The sequence below is a fragment of the Cololabis saira genome, chromosome 19, assembly GCF_033807715.1.
Source record: "Cololabis saira isolate AMF1-May2022 chromosome 19, fColSai1.1, whole genome shotgun sequence".
In the NCBI taxonomy this organism is placed as follows: Eukaryota; Metazoa; Chordata; class Actinopteri; order Beloniformes; family Belonidae; genus Cololabis; species Cololabis saira.
In genome coordinates, this window is record NC_084605.1 from 35,375,271 (window position 1) to 35,395,025 (window position 19,755).

General features: G+C 39.9%; 1 protein-coding gene across 3 annotated transcripts in view; it reads left to right on the forward strand.

Annotated features, from left to right (window-relative positions):
• The window catches only part of plce1 (phospholipase C, epsilon 1), a 113,275-nt gene that overhangs the window by 52,243 nt on the left and 41,277 nt on the right, over positions 1 to 19,755 (forward strand). For 2 of the 3 annotated variants that reach the window (XM_061708665.1, XM_061708667.1), the window contains exons 5-10: positions 8,020 to 8,174; positions 8,880 to 9,047; positions 18,457 to 18,602; positions 18,697 to 18,844; positions 19,454 to 19,564; positions 19,642 to 19,751. In XM_061708665.1, coding sequence (XP_061564649.1) covers positions 8,020 to 8,174; positions 8,880 to 9,047; positions 18,457 to 18,602; positions 18,697 to 18,844; positions 19,454 to 19,564; positions 19,642 to 19,751 — 838 coding nt within the window. Of the gene's footprint in view, positions 1 to 355; positions 588 to 8,019; positions 8,175 to 8,879; positions 9,048 to 18,456; positions 18,603 to 18,696; positions 18,845 to 19,453; positions 19,565 to 19,641; positions 19,752 to 19,755 lie in introns of those variants that run through there. The other variant, XM_061708666.1, reaches the window with a different exon arrangement.

Genomic DNA, 19,755 nt, shown 5'->3' on the forward strand with positions numbered 1-19,755 from the left:
TTTTTCATTCAGTTTCATTCAAAACAAGGAAGAATGAGTAAGGGAAGTGATTCCTTTTCTTCTTCTTTTTTTCTTTTTTGACTGGCATGGGGGTATGAATTATGACACTGTTTGTGGAGGGGGATAGTCTGGTTGGTCTAACTCTAGCACATGGCTGACAACTATGTATGGTGTCAATGAAGAGTGGGTGGGTGGGAGACTTAGAGAGAGTTAGAGAGAGTTAGAGAGAGTTAGAGCTCGCTTGCGTGGTCGTGTGTTTGAGAGAGCGAGAGAGAATCGTTGTGAATGTAGTCAAGAGAAAGAAAAGTCTTTGTTGATGAGAACACGGAGAGCAGGCAGGTGAGAGACAGAGAGCAGACGGTACGAGTTGAACAGAGTTCACGTTAGTAAATGGAGTGAGAGAGGGAGAGAGAGAAACAGAGCGAGGGGGAGAGGGAGCAGCTGTGGGAGAGACGGGACCGTCGGCTCAAATGTGGACGGGCGTATCTCGGTCACCCCGGCACCGAGCTGTCAGTGCGGGAGGCGGAGAGCTCAGCTGTGTTGAACAACCATGAAGCACTCTCACCGGACGGACCTCAAGCTGATCAGTGAGTACAGGGAAAGTGAGCTTCAGCGTGGCTGCAGGGCTCCTCGCTAAGCTGGGGAGGGAAAATGTAACTTTAAGCTGTTAGTACACCTTTGAAATGAAGCTTGCCTGCATGTGCAATGTCCATGAATATCTAATCAAGGAATACTACCTATCTGCATGCTGATGTAAATAATTAGCACTTGTATAATCAGCCTTTTATTCTCAGATTCTGCAAAGCACTTTATAATAAAGTCTCATTCACACACACGTGTAGGCAGAGCTGCCATGCAAGGTGCTTGTCTGCCACTGGGAACAACTCGATGCTTGTTATCTCACTCAAGGACACTTGGGCATGTGTCAAACCTTTTGATTTGTGATTAGTGGACTACCTGTTCTTCCAACTTGCTCAGAACCACTACTGTCTAAACTGCTCATCACTCAGTTATATGTACAGGACTGTCTCAGAAAATTAGAATATTGTGATAAAGTTCTTTATTTTCTGTAATGCAATTAAAAAAACAAAAATGTCATACATTCTGGATTCATTACAAATCAACTGAAATATTGCAAGCCTTTTATTATTTTAATATTGCTGATCACGGCTTACAGTTTAAGATTAAGATTCCCAGAATATTCAAATTTTTTGAGATAGGATATTTGAGTTTTCTTAAGCTGTAAGCCATGATCAGCAATATTAAAATAATAAAAGGCTTGCAATATTTCAGTTGATTTGTAATGAATCCAGAATGTGTGACATTTTTGCATTACAGAAAATAAAGGATGAATACAACAATTGAACCATTTGGATATATAATATTTGAAATTTTCAAGCATGTACAGGTATTTTTTCCTAAATGCATAAGTATAATGCATATATAATACATATATATATAATACATATATATCATATATAATACATAATGTAGTACCCCCCGCTTACAGTGATGGCCTGCAATCATAACAAGTGACAGTGTTCTGAAGTGAATGTCAAGTTTTTATGTTTAATTTGTATTTTATTTGAATACAATATGAATTTGTATTTAATTGATCCTAACTGTAAATGCTGCACTCACTGTGAAAATGTTTTGAGACTGAGGATGATTAACAGAGCTTGTAACAGCAAACACGGCCGCTGTGAAGTTTGTCAGCGATGTGGTTAAAATCTACCACCTATATAAAAAGACGTTGGACTTCATTTTATTCATTTATTCGTCTTCTGATTTCCATTTGATTTTTACTTTTCTCCTTCCTGTGACGCGTTTTAAAAGTCTGTTTTGGTCTTGGTTGCCATGATTAGGAACATGGAGCTTGTTTTATCTGAACTTATTTGCCTTGTTCCGCTTCACTGTTAAACAGAAGAAAGTCTAATCTAGGTTTATTGATTCGGTTGCTGCCGTGTCTGTGTATGTTTACATCAGTGTATTATTACTACTAAAGCTGTATATACTTGCATGTTTATGTTTTCCTGCTTTGTACAATTATTTACAACCATCTAAATCTCACTTTTGGCGATTTTTGGGCAATTTTAACATTTTTGGTCCCAAAAGAAAAGATTTTCTGCATCATTTTCACAGATTTGAAGCTCAGAAAGAGGCTCAAACTGCTGGGTATTTTAATCAATCTTGTTTGTTTCAATGATCATCTATGAATAGGTTTAAACAAGTGATTTGTTAACAGTCCTTGACTCCGGCCGTGTGCGCTGCACCTGTTTAAGTGCTCTACATTCTCAAGAGGAGAAGTTGTCATCAGCTCTAAACATGTTTGTGAGAACAGTGTTCATAAGTGTGCACTCTGCTCTCAAAGAGATGCCGGTGTCCGAGTGGAAAAGGGACCACCAACTAATACATGTTGGATTTGGATTCAGGGCGAGGTTGAGCCAAAATCTTCCCTCTCGTGCTCGCAGGGAAGATAGTTAAACATTTTATTGGGGTGGGGGTTTGACTGAGAATTGTATGATTTCATGTTAGTTTGTACATGTTCTCACGGGACTGTTAGAGTCCAGTCCAAACTGTTCACTTGTGAAGCAATCGTGGTTTAGTTTAGTTTTTTGAACTCATCAAAGTTCTGTAAGTTTTGGCTTAAAACATTTAACAATGACCGACCATGGCCGAGGGTTTTGTGGGAAACGGTGTGACACGGTCATTGTGGCATGTACAAGAAGAACAGAGCACTTGGTCCCTTCCGTGCAAAGTGCAGTGAGTGGGATTAAAGAAATTGTATTTTTGCTGCCTTATGTTGAAGGCAATTGCTGTTTCTGTCTTTCTCTTGTGAAAGAGCCGGCTCGTCAGACAGGCATATGGAAAACAGGGAAAAGGACAAAATATTACCCATGCATAACAATTACAACCAGAAACACCAGGGAGATCATCACATGGATTGAGGAAGACGTGGCACAAACATACAGTAGCTGTAAGTCTTTAGGAAGCTGTATTTGCTCCCTCTATTCTTTGAAGCAAAATGTGAGGAATTGATTTGTTGAATCAATATCTTTCCTGCAGACCGGAAAACGCTGACATTATTGAAACATCGTCTATCAAGTGAAACGATATAGATTTATCATCGACCCAGAATGCATTGGACTCATAAAATGACAGTAAGCGCTACAGTAAAAAAATATAAAGTCAACTTGAGGTCCATGTGTTGAGTGTGATATGTTGAACACTTTATAAGAAACGTACACATTCAGCATCTCAGTCTAAGCCTCTAATTTTGAAATACTGTTATGCTTGTATCTGCTGTACACACACACACACACACACACACACACACACACACACACACACACACACACACACACACACACACACACACACACACACACACACACACACACACACACACACACACCGACGTAGACCAAAAGGACACATGTCCATTTCCTGTCATTACAGCAGACGTGTCATGCAAGTGTTTGAAAAGGATGTTCAGCCAATCTCCTCCATCCTCTATTGCATGCAGAAACAGGGCTACACACACACACACACACACACACACACACACACACACACACACACACACACACACACACACACACACACACACACACACACACACACACACACGGGTGTTTTTATACATTATAGATGAGTAAACCCACACATGGAAATCAGAGGTATCATGGTCACTTACTCCACATTCAGGTAAGTCCGAATGCAGGAAAACTAAACTCCATTGTTATAATATAAGTATGACATGTAGTACATGTATAATTTTTTTACATGTACAAAGATAAAATAAATCAAATCAAATAATAATTGTTATACCATTTTTCAGATCCATATAACTAGAATTTGCCGGTAATATGCCTCATGAGTGACGAACAATAACATTTATGTAATACCCGCTCTTTAACAGTTACATTTATCAAGATTTGTTCTCTCTATTTTGATTTACATTGGGGGTTTCTTTTATTCATCAGGATCTTTAGAGACCTTTTGTCACCACTTTGGCTGGCAGCTTTGTCTGCCTGTGTGCTTCCCTGTTCAAATGATGAATAAATGAACGATAGGGCCACTGCATAGTCATGAAATTCATATGAATACTTTGAGGGTGTCTGAATTTCCACTTCAGAGGGTAGCTACTGTAGTAATAAAACAGCTCTTGAGAAAACTAAAATGTTAATTTAATTTTAAGTAATGAACGGTCTCTCTCTTTTTGAAAATAAGATGGAAGTACAGAGAGATTGGGCATTGATTCAGCCAGTCTTTTCACAAAGAGCTTGAAGAATGAGTAGTTTATGGGTAATTGACAAGGAGAAGAACTAACAGATGACAAATGTTGTGAATCTGGTGTAAATTCCAGCCTTGACTGCCTGGTATGATCGGTGGGCTTTGGTTCAGTTTTTTGGAAGCTGCAGCTGTTTCGTTGTTTCAGTCATGGCATTTGCGTAAAATGGCCCAAAAGTGGGACACGTGTTCATACTCGGAATTTTCCTGGATTTGTTCAGTACTTTTTTTTTAGGATGAATCAGTCTTTGAATACTGTTCCTTTTTTTTTTTATTTCTATTTTTTTATAGTAGTTATTTTTTTTATGGTTTTAACTTAGTAAGCGAAAATGTGTTCTGCCTTAAACTTAATAATGAACATAATATTTCATAATGTGTCTGAGAATATCAAGATGATTTAGTGTTTTAATCATTTTCTTTCACTGCATATGTAGATTCTTTGTTTTATCATGTAAATGACATTTACGCAGCGTATATGTTCCTTGTTTGCTGTTGTATTTCTTGTCTTTATTTTTGCTTCATGCATTTTTTTCTATTTTAACTTTTTCTTGATTGTGTGTTTTTACACAATACTTTTACCCTCTTCTTCCCATACAAATGTTATTTTTTCTTTTGCTCTTCACTCCAATTTTGTGCTTCTTTTGTTCCTCCAAGCTTTTCTTTCCTTTTTCTGTTTATCTTACGCTCAGTGTGTCTGTACTCTTATTCTGAGCGCACACACACTCGATCACACTTACGCACACGCACGCAAGTGCCAGTTCATTACAAAAGCTGTGAGGCCGGATCCACAAATCAAACCGTGTAAATGAGCAAGTTTTGTTCCTGCAGAGCAGTCACCGCTGTTGCCATGTCTACCTGTTCCACATCGCAAGGGTTACCAGGGACAACCTTTTAAGTGTGTGTGTCTGCATATGTATCCATGCACAGGTTTGTGTCAGGGTCGTAGGAGGTGGTTGATATTTCTGCATACGACAGTTGACAGTGACCAGAGAGAGTCTGTGTACTTCCTGATGTTCATTACATTTGATGTACATATCTTTGCTTTATAGTGTTGAACATTGTTTAACTTGGAAGCTCAACACACTAAACTGCTGAAATAACTGGCCTATATCAAATACTGTATGATGTGCACTTCACTCACACATAGGGCTGGGGATCGATTCAAATGTCAAGAATCGATTTTATTCCGATTCTTAAGATTCAGAATCGATTATCAAGATTTGATTCGATTCCGATATTGATTTGGGTTAGTGTTATTAAAACAGTTTTTTGAGCTGTTGCATGAATTATATGACTGTAGTTCTGCAACATATTACTACTAGTATTATATTGAGATTAAACAGCAAGTATTGCAGCTAATGATGCTGTAAGGACCAATCACCTCCCAGAATGATGATAAAACTGCTTTCAGAAACATCGTGGACCACAATTACCAAACAGATCCAGGGAGGAAACAGACGGATGAAATCGGTTTTATTTTTTCCCACATTCCGTTTTTATTTGTTCCGTTTTCGGTCTATTTTGATTTTTAATTTTTGAGAATTTGGTTTTTAGCATTTTATGCAAATGTAACCCCAAGACAGTATATAAAGTAATGAAATATAGACAATTTATGCAATTATAACCTTTTAACCACTTTAATGTTTTCATACCTTTAAAACATATTTAAAGGCAAAAACATGGCACCACTTATTCTCATGTCCAACAAAACATTCCTTTTTTGGGGATAAACAAAAAAATAACCAAAAGTTGTAATGTAATGATGAAAAAAAAAAAATATAAATAAAAAAAAAAAATCGATCTTTAGACATATGAATCGATTTTTAGGAATTAATATGAGAATCGATTTAGAATTGGGAAATAAATGTTTTCAACACAGGCCTACTCACACAAACATATTCATATCTAGTAACAACGAAGAATGATTCTTCTCTATTGATCTTTATGAAACAAGCTTTTCTTGCCTGATTTAAATGTTGCGTAACAGCTTTGGTTTGGCATGTTACCAGCGCAGCATAACGTACCCTAACACCCTGTTGTCGGAGTACATAGTCTTTGCACTCAGGTATCATGTCCTAGACTGCAATATGAAACTCTTCAGAAAAAAAACCCTGAAATGATTCCAGCAAAACCTCCTGTGGCTGAAAAGGTTTATGTGGCGGTCAACCCGACAATGTACAGAATGTCCACCTGGCAACTCCTGAACCAGCGTAGAGACCGGCCATTAGCCCTTTGTTAGCAGAGATCCCGACAGGTTTGCATGTGTGTGTGCGTGTGTGTGTGTAAACAGATAGACTAATGGACCGGACTGAAATCCAAACACAGGAACTTGCAGGTGATCAGTGCTGTTTACTTCCAGAGGATGAAGAGGGCTTTACTGTACGGGTTGATAAAGAGTATACGGTATGCAAGTACTGATAGATCAGCAAGCCTGAGACATCCAGGTTAATCCCAAAAAAGAACAGCAAATTTGATTGAGGCTTTAAGCTTTTATGGTGTAAGCGACTCACCGGGGAAAGATATGATGTCTCACTCTTAATCTCTTCGTCTCATTCCTTCTTTATACTCTTAACTTAACGGTATCTACAGTACATGACGGGCCTCTGCTTTCCATTTCCACCTTCTGATAAAATCTTTTCTCCCTTTCGTTTTCTCCATCTTCATGCATCTATTTATCTCTCCCACTCACTCTTCTCGACATACTAGCTGGATGTTATACCACCTGGACTTATAAAGTAAACGTATGGTAGGGCTGGGCGATATGGACCAAAAGTCATATCTCGATATTTTCTAGCTGAATGGCGATACTCGATATATATCGATATTTTTTCTGTGCCATAATTGGGGTTTCCCCCAAAGCATTATAGCATAGCATCTCTGTTAGCTTCATTTTTTTCTGAGCCAAACCCTTAAAAAAACAGTCAGTTTTTTTACAACCTGGACCTTATTTCTGGCATTTTTTATGGTTGTGTACTCACCCAGGCAAGTTTGGTGTCATTTGGAGTCCTTCGGAAGATATTAGGAGGTTTTTTGCGAGCCGCTTCTCCATATAACGGTAGTGAACGGGGCACCGCGGGACACAGACGATGCAGCGTCTAAATAACACATGATTGCCGCGAAACTCTTCATTTCTTTTATGAATCACTAGATCTGCTTCCAGGACCTGTTGTCTACATCCGGGGCTGTGTGTAACAAATAAATCAGTTTGTAAACAAGACCTCTGAACTCATGACGTCATCTCTGTGCGCGCACTCTGTCCTCCGTCCTCCCTTTAACAGAGGTCTGCACAATATCAAAATGTATAAAACAAATGAAAAATAAACTGCCTGCATATATAGAATAAAAATGCTTCTTGAATAAAATTAAACAAATATCCCTTTCCTGCATAACAATTAAATTAAAATACACTGTGCAATTAATACAATGTAGACAGTAACAGGCAGACTTTTCCACTGAGGTTGACAGTTGTGCAAATAACAAAACATTTGTGCAAATCTCAAATAAAACATTCAAGTCAATTTGTCACAAAATAAGCTATATCAAAATCATAAAAAAAAAAAAAAATTAAATGTATTTATTTTTTTCTTAAATTGATATAAACGATATTGTGTCGTACCATATCGCGTTTGAAAATATATCGATATATATTAAAATCTGGATATATGGCCCAGCCCTAACGTATGGTCTCTTATCATGTCTCTCTTGTCGTCTTCTCCTCCGTCTCAGAGCGTCAGCTGGCCACCAGCATGACCAGCAGCAGCTCTCTCCCTCCCAGTGTGAGTGGGATCAGTAAAGAGCTGGCCGAGCTGTGCCACCTGGTCCAGTTCCCCGAGGAGATCGCCTGTATCCTCACCGAGCAGGAGCAGCAGCTTTATCAGCAGGTAAATACCGCACACACAAAATGGGATTTTTTTTTTAAACCCTTGTACTGTCTTTGGGTCAAAATGACCCAATTCTTCTATCCTTCTTTCCTCCTGCTCTCTCCTTCCTTCTTCCTTTCCTCTTTTCCTCCTTCTTTACCCTCCTTTACTTCTTTTTCTTCCTACCTCCCTTCCATCATTTATTCCTTTTATTACCTTCTTTGCTTTTCCTTCCTTCTTTCCTTCCTTTCTCCCTTCCTTCCATCTTTTCTCCCTTCTTTCCTTTCTTTTTCCCTTCCTTCCATCTTTTCTCCCTTCCTTACTCCCTTTCCTACTTCCTCCCTTCTTTTCTCCTTTCTTCCTTACTTCCTTCCTTCTTTCCTTCCTTCCATCTTTTCTCCCTTCCTCCCTTCCATCTTTTCTCCCTTCCTTACACCCTTTCCTACTTCCTTCCTTCTTTTCTCCTTTCTTCCTTACTTCCTTCTTTCCTTCATTCCTTCTTTTCTCCCTTCACCCTCCCTTGACCCAAAGACAGCTCAAGGGTTAAGGGATTGAGTTCTGTTCTTTTTACATTTTAGTATTGACATTAATTTAAAAAGATGGAAACTGTTTCACACCAGAGGAGTATACTGTAGGTCAAGGTGGTAAGAAGATTTTGTCACAGGTAAACCACAGACTAAGTCATTAACATCTGCAATCCCCTTTAAAAAGTGCACCTCTCTGCAGGTCTTTCCCTTGGACTACCTCTGCTTTCTGACTCAAGACCTGGGCAGTCTTGAGTGTCAAACTAAACGCCATCCCAACCTCAAGGCCTCGCTGTCAGCACCCACCATGTCTACTCAGAGTGCTAAGCGCAGTAATCCCGTGGAGGACCTGGTTTCACGCTTCAACGAGGTGAGGAGATACTTGCTTATTGGAATTCTGAATTGTTCCTAATTTTGGCTGTAGTTTTGAATCTACATTTTTTTTTTTTTACCAGATTTTTTTGTGTATCTGCCATTTTTTTTTTTAAGCCAATAGCAGATTTTTTGTTTTAATGACGGTAAGGCTTCGTTGAATTAACTTTACATAGCCAGTTTATAGCTTTTAAAGTTCAGGTTTTACGACATGATGTCATTTTGAAAAAGATATACTTCATGCTTGGTGATACCAATCAACAATGTGAAATAGCTTAATATCTGATTAGTGAAAGTCTTTGAGGTCTTTGTTTAAACACGGCTTGATGGCAATAATTTTCATATTGAAAGGGAGTTCTTGGCATCTGCTGGACAAATATAGATAAAAAGACAGCACTTAAATGTTTTGGATGCTCTTGTGAGTTCCTATTAATGATGTCACTGTAGATAGTAATACTGTCATTGTAGATAGTAATACTGTCATTGTAGATAGTAATACTACAGGTCATGCATTTTGCTGATGTGAAGGGTTCAAAGGAAAAGCTGAGCTATGTTGCAAACCTGCTTTCCTCCAGCAGAATTGTCCTTGTTGCATGAGAACCTATCATTGTAACGTAGCCTTGCGTGACACAAGCACACACACTGGTGCAAGTTGGATGAAGCTACAATCCCCAGCTTTGTCTCTTTACTGTGAGACTTTGAAAAGAAACTACAACAACACTGCACTGCTGAGAGAAAGTGTCGGGAGAGAGATTGATTAGGAATGATGAAGTAATCTTTAAGTCGCATGCCTTTGGCATCAGCTGGTTTTCATTTATGTCAGCAAAGGGAGAGACATGCAAAAAATAGTTTTCCTAATGTGCGGCGTAACCATATATGGCCACATGGAACAAGAATCAAATGACAATAGCGATTCTCCCCTGAAGTCGCAATCTGAAGCCTTGATCTGGCTTCAGATTGTGAACTCAGGGCTTACCCTTCACTGAACACTCGTCTTCCTCAGCAGCCGTGCTATTCCACATATTTACATTTTTCAAGCATTGAGGGCTCTTTCATTTTTTAATTACAAGTTTTAATGGGCTATTTGTCACGTCTGGCATCTCTTTCAGCCATTATTAATGAACAACTTCAACAAATAATAATTGTTTGGACTGTTGTTGTTTAAAAATCTATTAAGCCCGCTCCTCTGTGTGTGATTTTGGAGGTCGCTCAAGATTCCTGGAAGCCCTTGGTGTCTGTATAAGCCTACAATTTACGGTTATGATCTGTCCCTTAAAGGGAAAGTTTGTTTTTTTACAACCTGGACCTTATTTCTGGCATTTTTTATGGTTGTGTACTCACCCAGGCAAGTTTGGTGTCATTTGGAGTCCTTCGGAAGATATTAGGAGTTTTTTTGCGAGCCGCTTCTCCATATAACTGTAGTGAACGGGGCACCGCGGGACACAGACGATGCAGCGTCTAAATAACACATTATTGCCGCGAAACTCGTTCATTTCTTTTATGAATCACTAGATCTGCTTCCAGGACCTGTTGTCTACATCCGGGGCTTTGTGTGTAACAAATAAATCAGTTTGTAAACAAGACCTCTGAACTCATGACGTCATCTCTGTGCGCGCACTCTGTCCTCCGTTCAGTGAGCTCTTCAGCCGTTTACTCTGGCTCAAAACGGTAAGGACGTCCATCATATTCAAAGTCGTCGTCCACAACCTCAGAATTTGACAAATATTCAGACATGTTTCAAATAACTAACAGTAAACTAACAGTAGTGAACTCCAGCTGTACACGGAGCTGTGTCTGAATGAAACTGATTGAAAAACATTATTTTATTATTAGTTCTATATAAAATAATTTTATATAGCGCATATATATATATATATATATATATATATATATATATATATACATATACATATAGCGTGCATCCCGGACACAGCTCCGTGTACAGCTGGAGTTCGCTACTGTTAGTTTACTGTTAGTTATTTGAAACATGTCTGAATATTTGTCAAATTCTGAGGTTGTGGACGACGACTTTGAATATGATGGACGTCCTTACCGTTTTGAGCCAGAGTATACGGCTGAAGAGCTCACTGAACGGAGGACAGAGTGCACGCACAGAGATGACGTCATGAGTTCAGAGGTCTTGTTTACAAACAGATTTATTTGTTACACACACAGCCCCGGATGTAGACAACAGGTTCTGGAAGCAGATCTACTGATTCATAAAAGAAATGAAGAGTTTCGCGGCAATCATGTGTTATTTAGACGCTGCATTGTCTGTGTCCCGCTGTGCCCCGTTCACTACCGTTATATGGAGAAGCGGCTTGCACAAAACTCCTAATATCTTCCGAAGGACTCCAAATGACACCAAACATGCCTGGGTGAGTATACGACCATAAAAAATGCCAGAAATAAGGTCTAGGTTGTAAAAAACCGAACTTTCCCTTTAAGTGTGCCACTGCCAAGTTTGAAGTAACCTTTTTTTGTTTGTGGTCCTTTTGTCTTAGGATATCTGAAATCCAACAATAGGGATCCTGACAGTTGAACAACTGTCAGGTCCAAACACATCAAGGCAAAATACACCCAAATTTAGATCATATAGAAAACTGATCACAGTGTATTTGTAGGATTTGATTTATGATGAATCATTATTTACTGAATGAATATTATTAACATCATTTCTTAGATTAGAAGGTATCACATTTAGTTGTTGAGTTTTAGTCAGGCCCCTAGAGTAGCATTAGCTGGTTAATGTGAACAGCTTGGACACACGTTGTGTCCAATTAGCATAAAATAGGTAATGTACCGTTAAAGCAGCACTATGTAACTTTTCCAGCTTAATCTAATATTTCATCATCATCATTGTGATGGAACATCAACTTCCAACAGGTTTAATGAACCTCTGTCATGGTCTGAGGGGTCTGTATCACCTTCACTGGCACTATGTAACTTTGAGGAGCATGGTAGGAACCCTGCCACACTAAAAAACTACACATTTTTACGGCTTTGACTGCTTTACGGCATACGTCACTTCCCCCTCCTTCCCCATTCGTAGTGGAGACCAAAGCTGGGCGGGGCGTGGAGCGCAGAGCTCAGCAGAAGCTGGTGTCATGGCCCAAGCAGCGAAAGAAATTAAGAAAATACAAGTTTTATCGGAGGAGGTGAAAAAAAAAAGAAAGCGGGAGAGTAACAAGCTAAATGCCCGGACAAGAATAAACATTGGCCCGGCGCTGGCGTGAGCTGAAAGACGAGGAGGGATGTCCGACAAGAGAGACAGAATTGTTATGATACAAATGTAAATGTAGAGTTCTATGTTCAATAAGAATCAAAATTAGAATGTTTCCACATACATTCAACATATTCGTCTTGGGTTCTAGTATTTTTCCTGAGAACTGTAAAATTGTGCAGGGCTGATCTGCAAAATATAAGGAATGGGCATTCAGTTATTCACAGGTTATAAAGTATTTTTTTTTATTTTGTCAGTAAGTATGTTGGACTAGCGTATGAGTTTGTAATTTGGGGCGCATTATCTGGCTGAACCAGGACAGGGGGACGGGGGTGACTTCACTAATAAAACCAAGTTGAACTTAGTGATTTTCAACATCGTCATATTATATTGTATAGCCAAAAATAGATACATTACCTCTTCGCTATCCATCCGCTGAAAACAGAAAAGTAGTTTTGAAAGTCCGTCCCATCTTCTCTCCTTCACTATCAAAACAAATGCAGCGACGGGCACAGGATCTTTCCGGCAGAACGCGCTGGTGCTCATGGGAAATGTAGTTCTTTCTGGTAAAGCACTACCGCTTTGGTCCAAAGGAGCCGCCAAACTCAACAAAAGCTGAAAGTTTCTTTGTGCTGCTTTAAAGGAGCACAAAGAAACTTTTGAACTTTCTAGTTCACAGCGTCCCCCTAAAGTTTAAAACACTGTCCAAGATTAGCCCTCTTCATTTAGTTTACCACCCACTGTTATGCGTGTATATCATCAACGCACCGTCATTACCAGGAATGATCCTGCAGGGAGACTTTTCTGTAACCTCTGCTAAGCCAAACTACATCCTACCATGGGATAGGGACTCAGTGGCCCCAAAAAACGTCTGAGATGTTGACCCGGTGTTATTGGATCTCCTGTGGCCAGGAAATGACGTTGTCCAGCCTTCTCTGTGTTTTGTTTCTTCTCATTCATCGCTGAGAGCCGAATGACAACAGTCATTGCAGTGTATGCAAACACAGAAACCATCTCAGCTCCTTCAATGTTGATATCACCACTTTACTTTGTTTCTCTTCTGTTTTTTTCCTTCTTCATGTTTTATTTATCGTTGGTTGGCAGTGAACAGTAAAAAGCAATGCACTATCGCTACAAGGTGGTATGGAATAGTTATTTGCTTGCCAGAAGATAGAAAGTTACTTTGATTGGTTTTTGCTGATATTAGTTAGATTTTTGAGTTGAAACGAGGAGTAAGCATTTTTCTGTGGGAGTGTGCATCGTTGTTGTCTTTAATCGTTCCTGTGTGTCTCTCTGATAGACTGGTCACTGGTCCAACTTCTATCCTGCTTCTCACCCCATGTCAGATTAGACTCTTCCACGAAAGCTGTTTATATACCAAATACAAGCAATTTAAAGGAGCTTGAGGCAGGATTTATGAAAAAAATTTGTAAACGTTTTAAGTTTTCTAGTAATAATGTCAGATGAAGCGTTCCAAATCAAAAAGAATGTTTCCTCTAGTGTATCTCTCCGTTGCCTTGAACAGGCTGTGTGCTGCAAAATGTGCTGCAATTCCGGGCCGGAATTTCCCGCGCTGTCCTGTGGATGTGACGTCACATGACGCTGCATGCGCGTTCTCTCCGTTCTCCCGTGCCGGCTTCGCTGTTGGCTGCAGTACCCCCGACAGCCGTCGTGGCGCTAATGAGTGTCATTTCTTATTCTTGCCTCAAGCTCCTTTAACACACAAACGCACACATTCACTCATTCACAGCAGAAGTTGGACTTGTTTTAGGAAGCAGCCATACTCCTTAATCACTTATTTAGATTATGATAACAAAATCTGCTCTTGGCAACTCCAGTAGTGTCATCTTCACCACTCAGCTTTTATAGACTATGTACAAATACACACGCACACGTGCACGTACAAATACACACGCACACGTGCACACACACACACACACACACACACACACACACACACACACACACACACACGCACACATGCACACATGCACACACACACACCATGTGAAGATGACAGGAGATGAATAGAGTTTTTCTGGGGACATCTACCTGCTGCTTATTGTGCTGATCTTATCAAACGAAGGCACAGTTTTGCTGATGTGTGTGCATACGAGGGGGAAAAAGCTCTTCTCTTTCTCTTTTTAGCTTTTTATTGCCCGTCAATTAATCCGATAATTTAGGACTCAAGTCTAAATAGGTGCAATGCTCCTCACACCTATATTTTATATAATTCACCACATTATTGCTGTTTTTTCTTTCAGTGATTCCTGTTAGAAAATGGAAAATCTATGGGCTTGTTCTCAAACTCAGTATTATTTGGGTTAATACAGTAAACTTTGATAAGACTGCAATACTAGAGGCCCCAAAGACTTTTTGCATTCTGAGATTATCGTGGTTATCTTTTTGATAGCCAGGACGTTTTCAATCCTGTTCACTTCCCAACCATGTATGGGAGTGAATTACGGTGCAGTTAAAAAGATAGTCCAAGAAGGGAAAACTGGGAGGCAGGGAATGAGAGTTTTGGGCCTCTGTGTGTTTGCCTCCAGTGTTTAGCTTTCACAGGACCAGCATGTGCTTTGTAGAGTTTGTAATAGTTCTCTGTCATCTGTGGTTATGCAATTCTTCTATCAAGGAGAAACTGACCCTCGTGTTCAACTAATAACAGATGGAGACACACAGGAAGAAGGACAGACAAACAGATGCACACACACACAAACATCAAAAGGGGGATCAGCTTGTACCCAGCTCCGGTTCCGTGTGCGATTCTTTCCTAGTCGCTATTGATAAGAACTATGCCGTGCATTTATGGAGGCTGTTGTTTGAGGTCACCTTTTACATTGTTTTTGTCAATTTCACTGAACATGTGACAATCTCTTGTTTTTTCTCCCCATATCCTGTCTATTATCTGTCACACTCAACACACTTGAGTACACATTTTTGCTATCTGGAATATCAGAAATGCCAAGCCAACGTGATCCCTTGATCTGTGGATGGTTCAAAAAGCCAGTTTGCAGAGGACTGGGATGGTTTAGATGGTGACTGTAATTTAAACCTGCTCTGGTGACACGGTATTGCATTATGTCATAATGCAAGTAGTGACTGATGGAAGATTTTCATGCACGGCATGCACATCCTGCCGTGCACAAGACAGGGGCTCAGCAGATAAGAGTCTGCAGGGCAACAGGGTTGTTTGTCGGTTAGCCATGCGTAATAGATTCTTGAGCAAAGCTCAAAGCCACTGAAGCTGAAATCTCAGGAAGCTCCAGGGTTGATTTTCTTCATCTGATGTTCCGTGTCTGATCTGTCAGAGACTGGTAACCAGTGAACGCAGATGAAAAGAAAAAAACGGCCCTTTTCTTGGCAGTGGCAATGAAATAGTAGAGCTGGGGAATTAACCCCTGTGCAAGGTCATGGTCATTTATTCAGTCTTGACCACAAAAGGACCAGAATGCAATGGCGCTTTTTTGCATTTCTTGTTTTATTATCAATTGTGCACGTTTTGTTTGGTTTGGTATATTAAGCCTCAGTTCACTTTATTTTTATAGTGCTAATTCACAGCAAAAGCGCAGAAAATAAATGTTCAGTACAGTCTAATTAAGTCCACATATGTGCCAACCGAGTGTGGAAAGAGCCAAAGGCACCATGTTGGCTCTACCTGCAGTCTAGGCCTATAACAGCAGAACTGAAGCTATAACCACACGCTGTATCAAAGAGGAAGGTTTGAAGGCTAATCTTAAACATTAAGCTGGGCATACACTGTGCGATATTTTAAATCGTATGAGACTGCCCCATCTCACACTTCACAACTAGATCGCGGAGTTCAAAAGTTCATAGCCCACGATTTATGGTCTCACACTGTACTAGCCGATGCTCGGATGCTCCGTCTGCTCACACTATACGACCATAATCCTCCCGTCGGACCTCTGTGTACTGGGACTCGAGGCCGGTTTTGGGGCAGGGGTGTGCTGTGTCCACCCAAACGTGCGTCCTGCCCACCTGATCAAAGGTTATGGGGATCCTTTATTTTTTTATAATTACATTTTTTTTATATATATATTAAAAAAATCCCAAAATATCTGTACCGTTTCTGATTGGGCGGGCACTGCGCATCATTTTTAGACACAATAAAGAACGCATACCGCAAAAGTTGTGTCTCGGCGGAGGAACCCGGCGTCCCAGCAAAATGAGAAGAGAAAAAAGAGTTGTTCAGAACAGCAGACAGCGCACACACTGAAGGCTGATTTATGGTTCCGCGTTACACCAACGCAGAGCCTACGGCGCAGGGTACGAGGCGACCCGCACCGTACGTGGAAATGCAGTCTTTTTTTTGCTATTATAACATGATTTGTAATGTGAATTTGCAACACTTAAACTACAAATAATAGTTTTTTGACGTGACATCAGATATTGCGCATGCTCTCTGTGAAAGGATGAGTCCAATCGGGTCGTAGCTGCTTCAACTGTGTGATTCCTTCACGAGGAGCGACCAGGATTTCAAACACGCTTGATTTTCTTGCGACCTCACGATTTGTGATCGGGAGCTCGTCGTGAGATGTTAATCTCTCGTCGTTACCCCACGTACACTGCACGAGGCACGAGCAACGATTGGGTCAAAATCGGGCCCGATCAAAAAAAAGGTCGCACGACTGGAAAATCGGCTCAAAACGAGCCGATAATCGCACAGTGTATGCCCGGCTTTATTGGGAGCTTCACAAGAAAAAGAGCCTGATAACTGCCTCCCATTTTACTTTAAGAAACTCTAGGAACTTGTGGTTCTCTGTTTGTTTCATTTTGTAATTCACTGACTGGTCAAAGAGGGGAAAAAAGAATAATATAAGTCAATTTGCACTGTTACTTATTTTTTTGCCTAATTTTGTTGAGGTGTGCGTGCATGCGTCTGTGTGTATTTCTGGCTTTTTATAGTCCCTGTGAAGTCACACTGGGGTGGGCTTTACAGATTCTTACATAAGCCCGTAATAGATCTCTGGGCCAGGGGGATGTTTTTACCACCTGCAAAGGGGTTAGAGAGTTTCAGTGTGTGTGTGTGTGTGTGACTTTTTCTGCGTGTGTGTACGTATGCACGTGACTACATTTATGAGGCTCTAATGCAAGGAGACAGTGACACAAGACACGGTGAAACTTGACTGCAGAGTTTGTGTGTCTGCGTGTGTTCTGCTTATATATGTGACCCTGATACATATCTGCTTCTAGCACTGGGTGTTACGCACATACGTGAGGGCAGTCAGTGCAGTTATACAGCACAGCTGATAGATATCTGATCTCAGTCTGTCTCGTGTGGCATGCTGGCTTGATGCTGCACTTATCTGAACACGGCAGAAAGACGTGTCCAGATCCTTCTCAAGCACCGCCAGGACTACACAAGTGAAAATGGCATGATAGTGGATGTTATCTCCTGTTGACTAGGTCGCAATTACTAAAAATCACAAGGCGACCGGTGGTTTAGCACATGATGTCACCTAGTTCTGTGTTAGAAAAAAATCGATTTTCCGATTCTAAATCGATTCTCATATTAATTCCTAAAAATCGATTCTTATGTCTAAAGATCGATTTAAAAAAAAATAAATAAATTTCCATAATTTTCGCCAGGTGAACTTTAATCCGAATAATATCAGAATAAATTAGATAAGCTAAAATGATTTGTTTACTGCAAGAACTGTTGCAATTTCTTTCTTTTTTGCACTTTAAATGGATATTGAAAGGCCTGTTTGAGTTATTTATTTCTTAGTTATTTCACAATAATTATTGTGAAATTATTATTTCACTAGTTATTTTACAGTCATATAATTCAGGCAACAGCTCAAAATCTTTTTTAAATAACACTAAACCAAATCAATCTCGGATCGGATCGAATCATGATAATCGATTCTGAATATTAAGAATCGGAATCGAATCGATTCTTGACATTTGAATCGATACCCAGCCCTAATGTCACCAGTTATCTGAAGTGTCCAACAGAAAGGTTCACGATTTAACATTTCATGTAGATGTGCAGCAGATTAAATAAGACGATGGTTTTGTTCATGTTTGCTTTTTTATTTATAAGCTGAATTTTCACGAAGAGCTGTGTCTTTGCTCCACTGAGTTTATGGTGATATTCACGGCTTAGTACTGCTGTTTACTCACCTGTGAGATGTAACCACTTGTAATTCTGAAACTGCAGGTGAGTTCATGGGTGACGTGGCTGGTCTTGACAGCAGGATCCATGGAAGAGAAGAGAGAAGTTTTCTCATATCTTGTCCATGTTGCTAAATGCTGTTGGAACATGGGAAACTACAACGGTGTCATGGAGTTCCTGGCTGGTCTCAGGTTCGGGGAAAAAAAAGAAAACACACAGACATGTCAAATATGGTGTGTTTTGTTAAGAAATGTATGCAGGTTCTTTTTTTTTTTTGTCCTGCAGGTCCCGCAAAGTGTTGAAGATGTGGCAGTTTATGGACCAGTCGGACATTGAGACCATGAGAGGTTTAAAGGACGCCATGGCCCAACACGAATCTTCTTCTGAGTACAAGAAAGTTGTGACCAGAGCGCTCAATATCCCAGGATGCAAGGTGGGTGGAGCATGCTGGGAAATGTAAATCCACTTGCCATGGATAAGGGATGGGCGGTATGGACTAAAAAATGTATCACGATAATTTCTGGCATTTATCCCGATAACGATAAAAATTACGATTTAAAAAAAAAAAAAAAAAAAAAAAAAAAAAAATACCAATTCAACTCCACCTTTGTAACTATAAATCAAAAACGTTATCAACGGGAATCTTTCTTTCTTTCTTTCTTTCTTTCTTTCTTTCTTTCTTTCTTTCTTTCTTTCTTTCTTTCTTTCTTTCTTTCTTTCTTTCTTTCTTTCTTTCTTTCTTTCTTTCTTTCTTTCTTTCTTTCTTTCTTTCTTTCTTTCTTTCTTTCTTTCTTTCTTTCTTTCTTTCTTTCTTTCTTTCTTTCTTTCTTTCTTTCTTTCTTTCTTTCTTTCTTTCTTTCTTTCTTTCTTTCTTTCTTTCTTTCTTTCTTTCTTTCTTTCTTTCTTTCTTTCTTTCTTTCTTTCTTTCTGTACGTTGTGCGTGGATTTAATTTCTTACCGTGGGGAGTTTTTTTGGTAAAATATCCCCCATTCCTACCATGGATATATTATGATCTCCTCCTCCTTTATCGTGTCGCTGCAGGTGGTTCCGTTTTGTGGAGTTTTTCTGAAGGAGTTAAGTGACGCGTTGGACGGCACAGCGAGTATAATTAGCCTCAAACAATCTTCAGATAACACAGACGACTCCATTGAGGTAAAAACATTCACAACTCAAGCATATACAAATCCATACATATTTTTCACATTACTGACATCTGGATGTGTCTCCAGTTTGTGTCCGACTACAGCGGCCAGAACAATTTCATGTCACGAGGCGGTCCAGACGGGCTGCACGTCCCGGAGAAGGAGGCTACGGTCAGCAACATTCTGCAGATTATCAGGTGT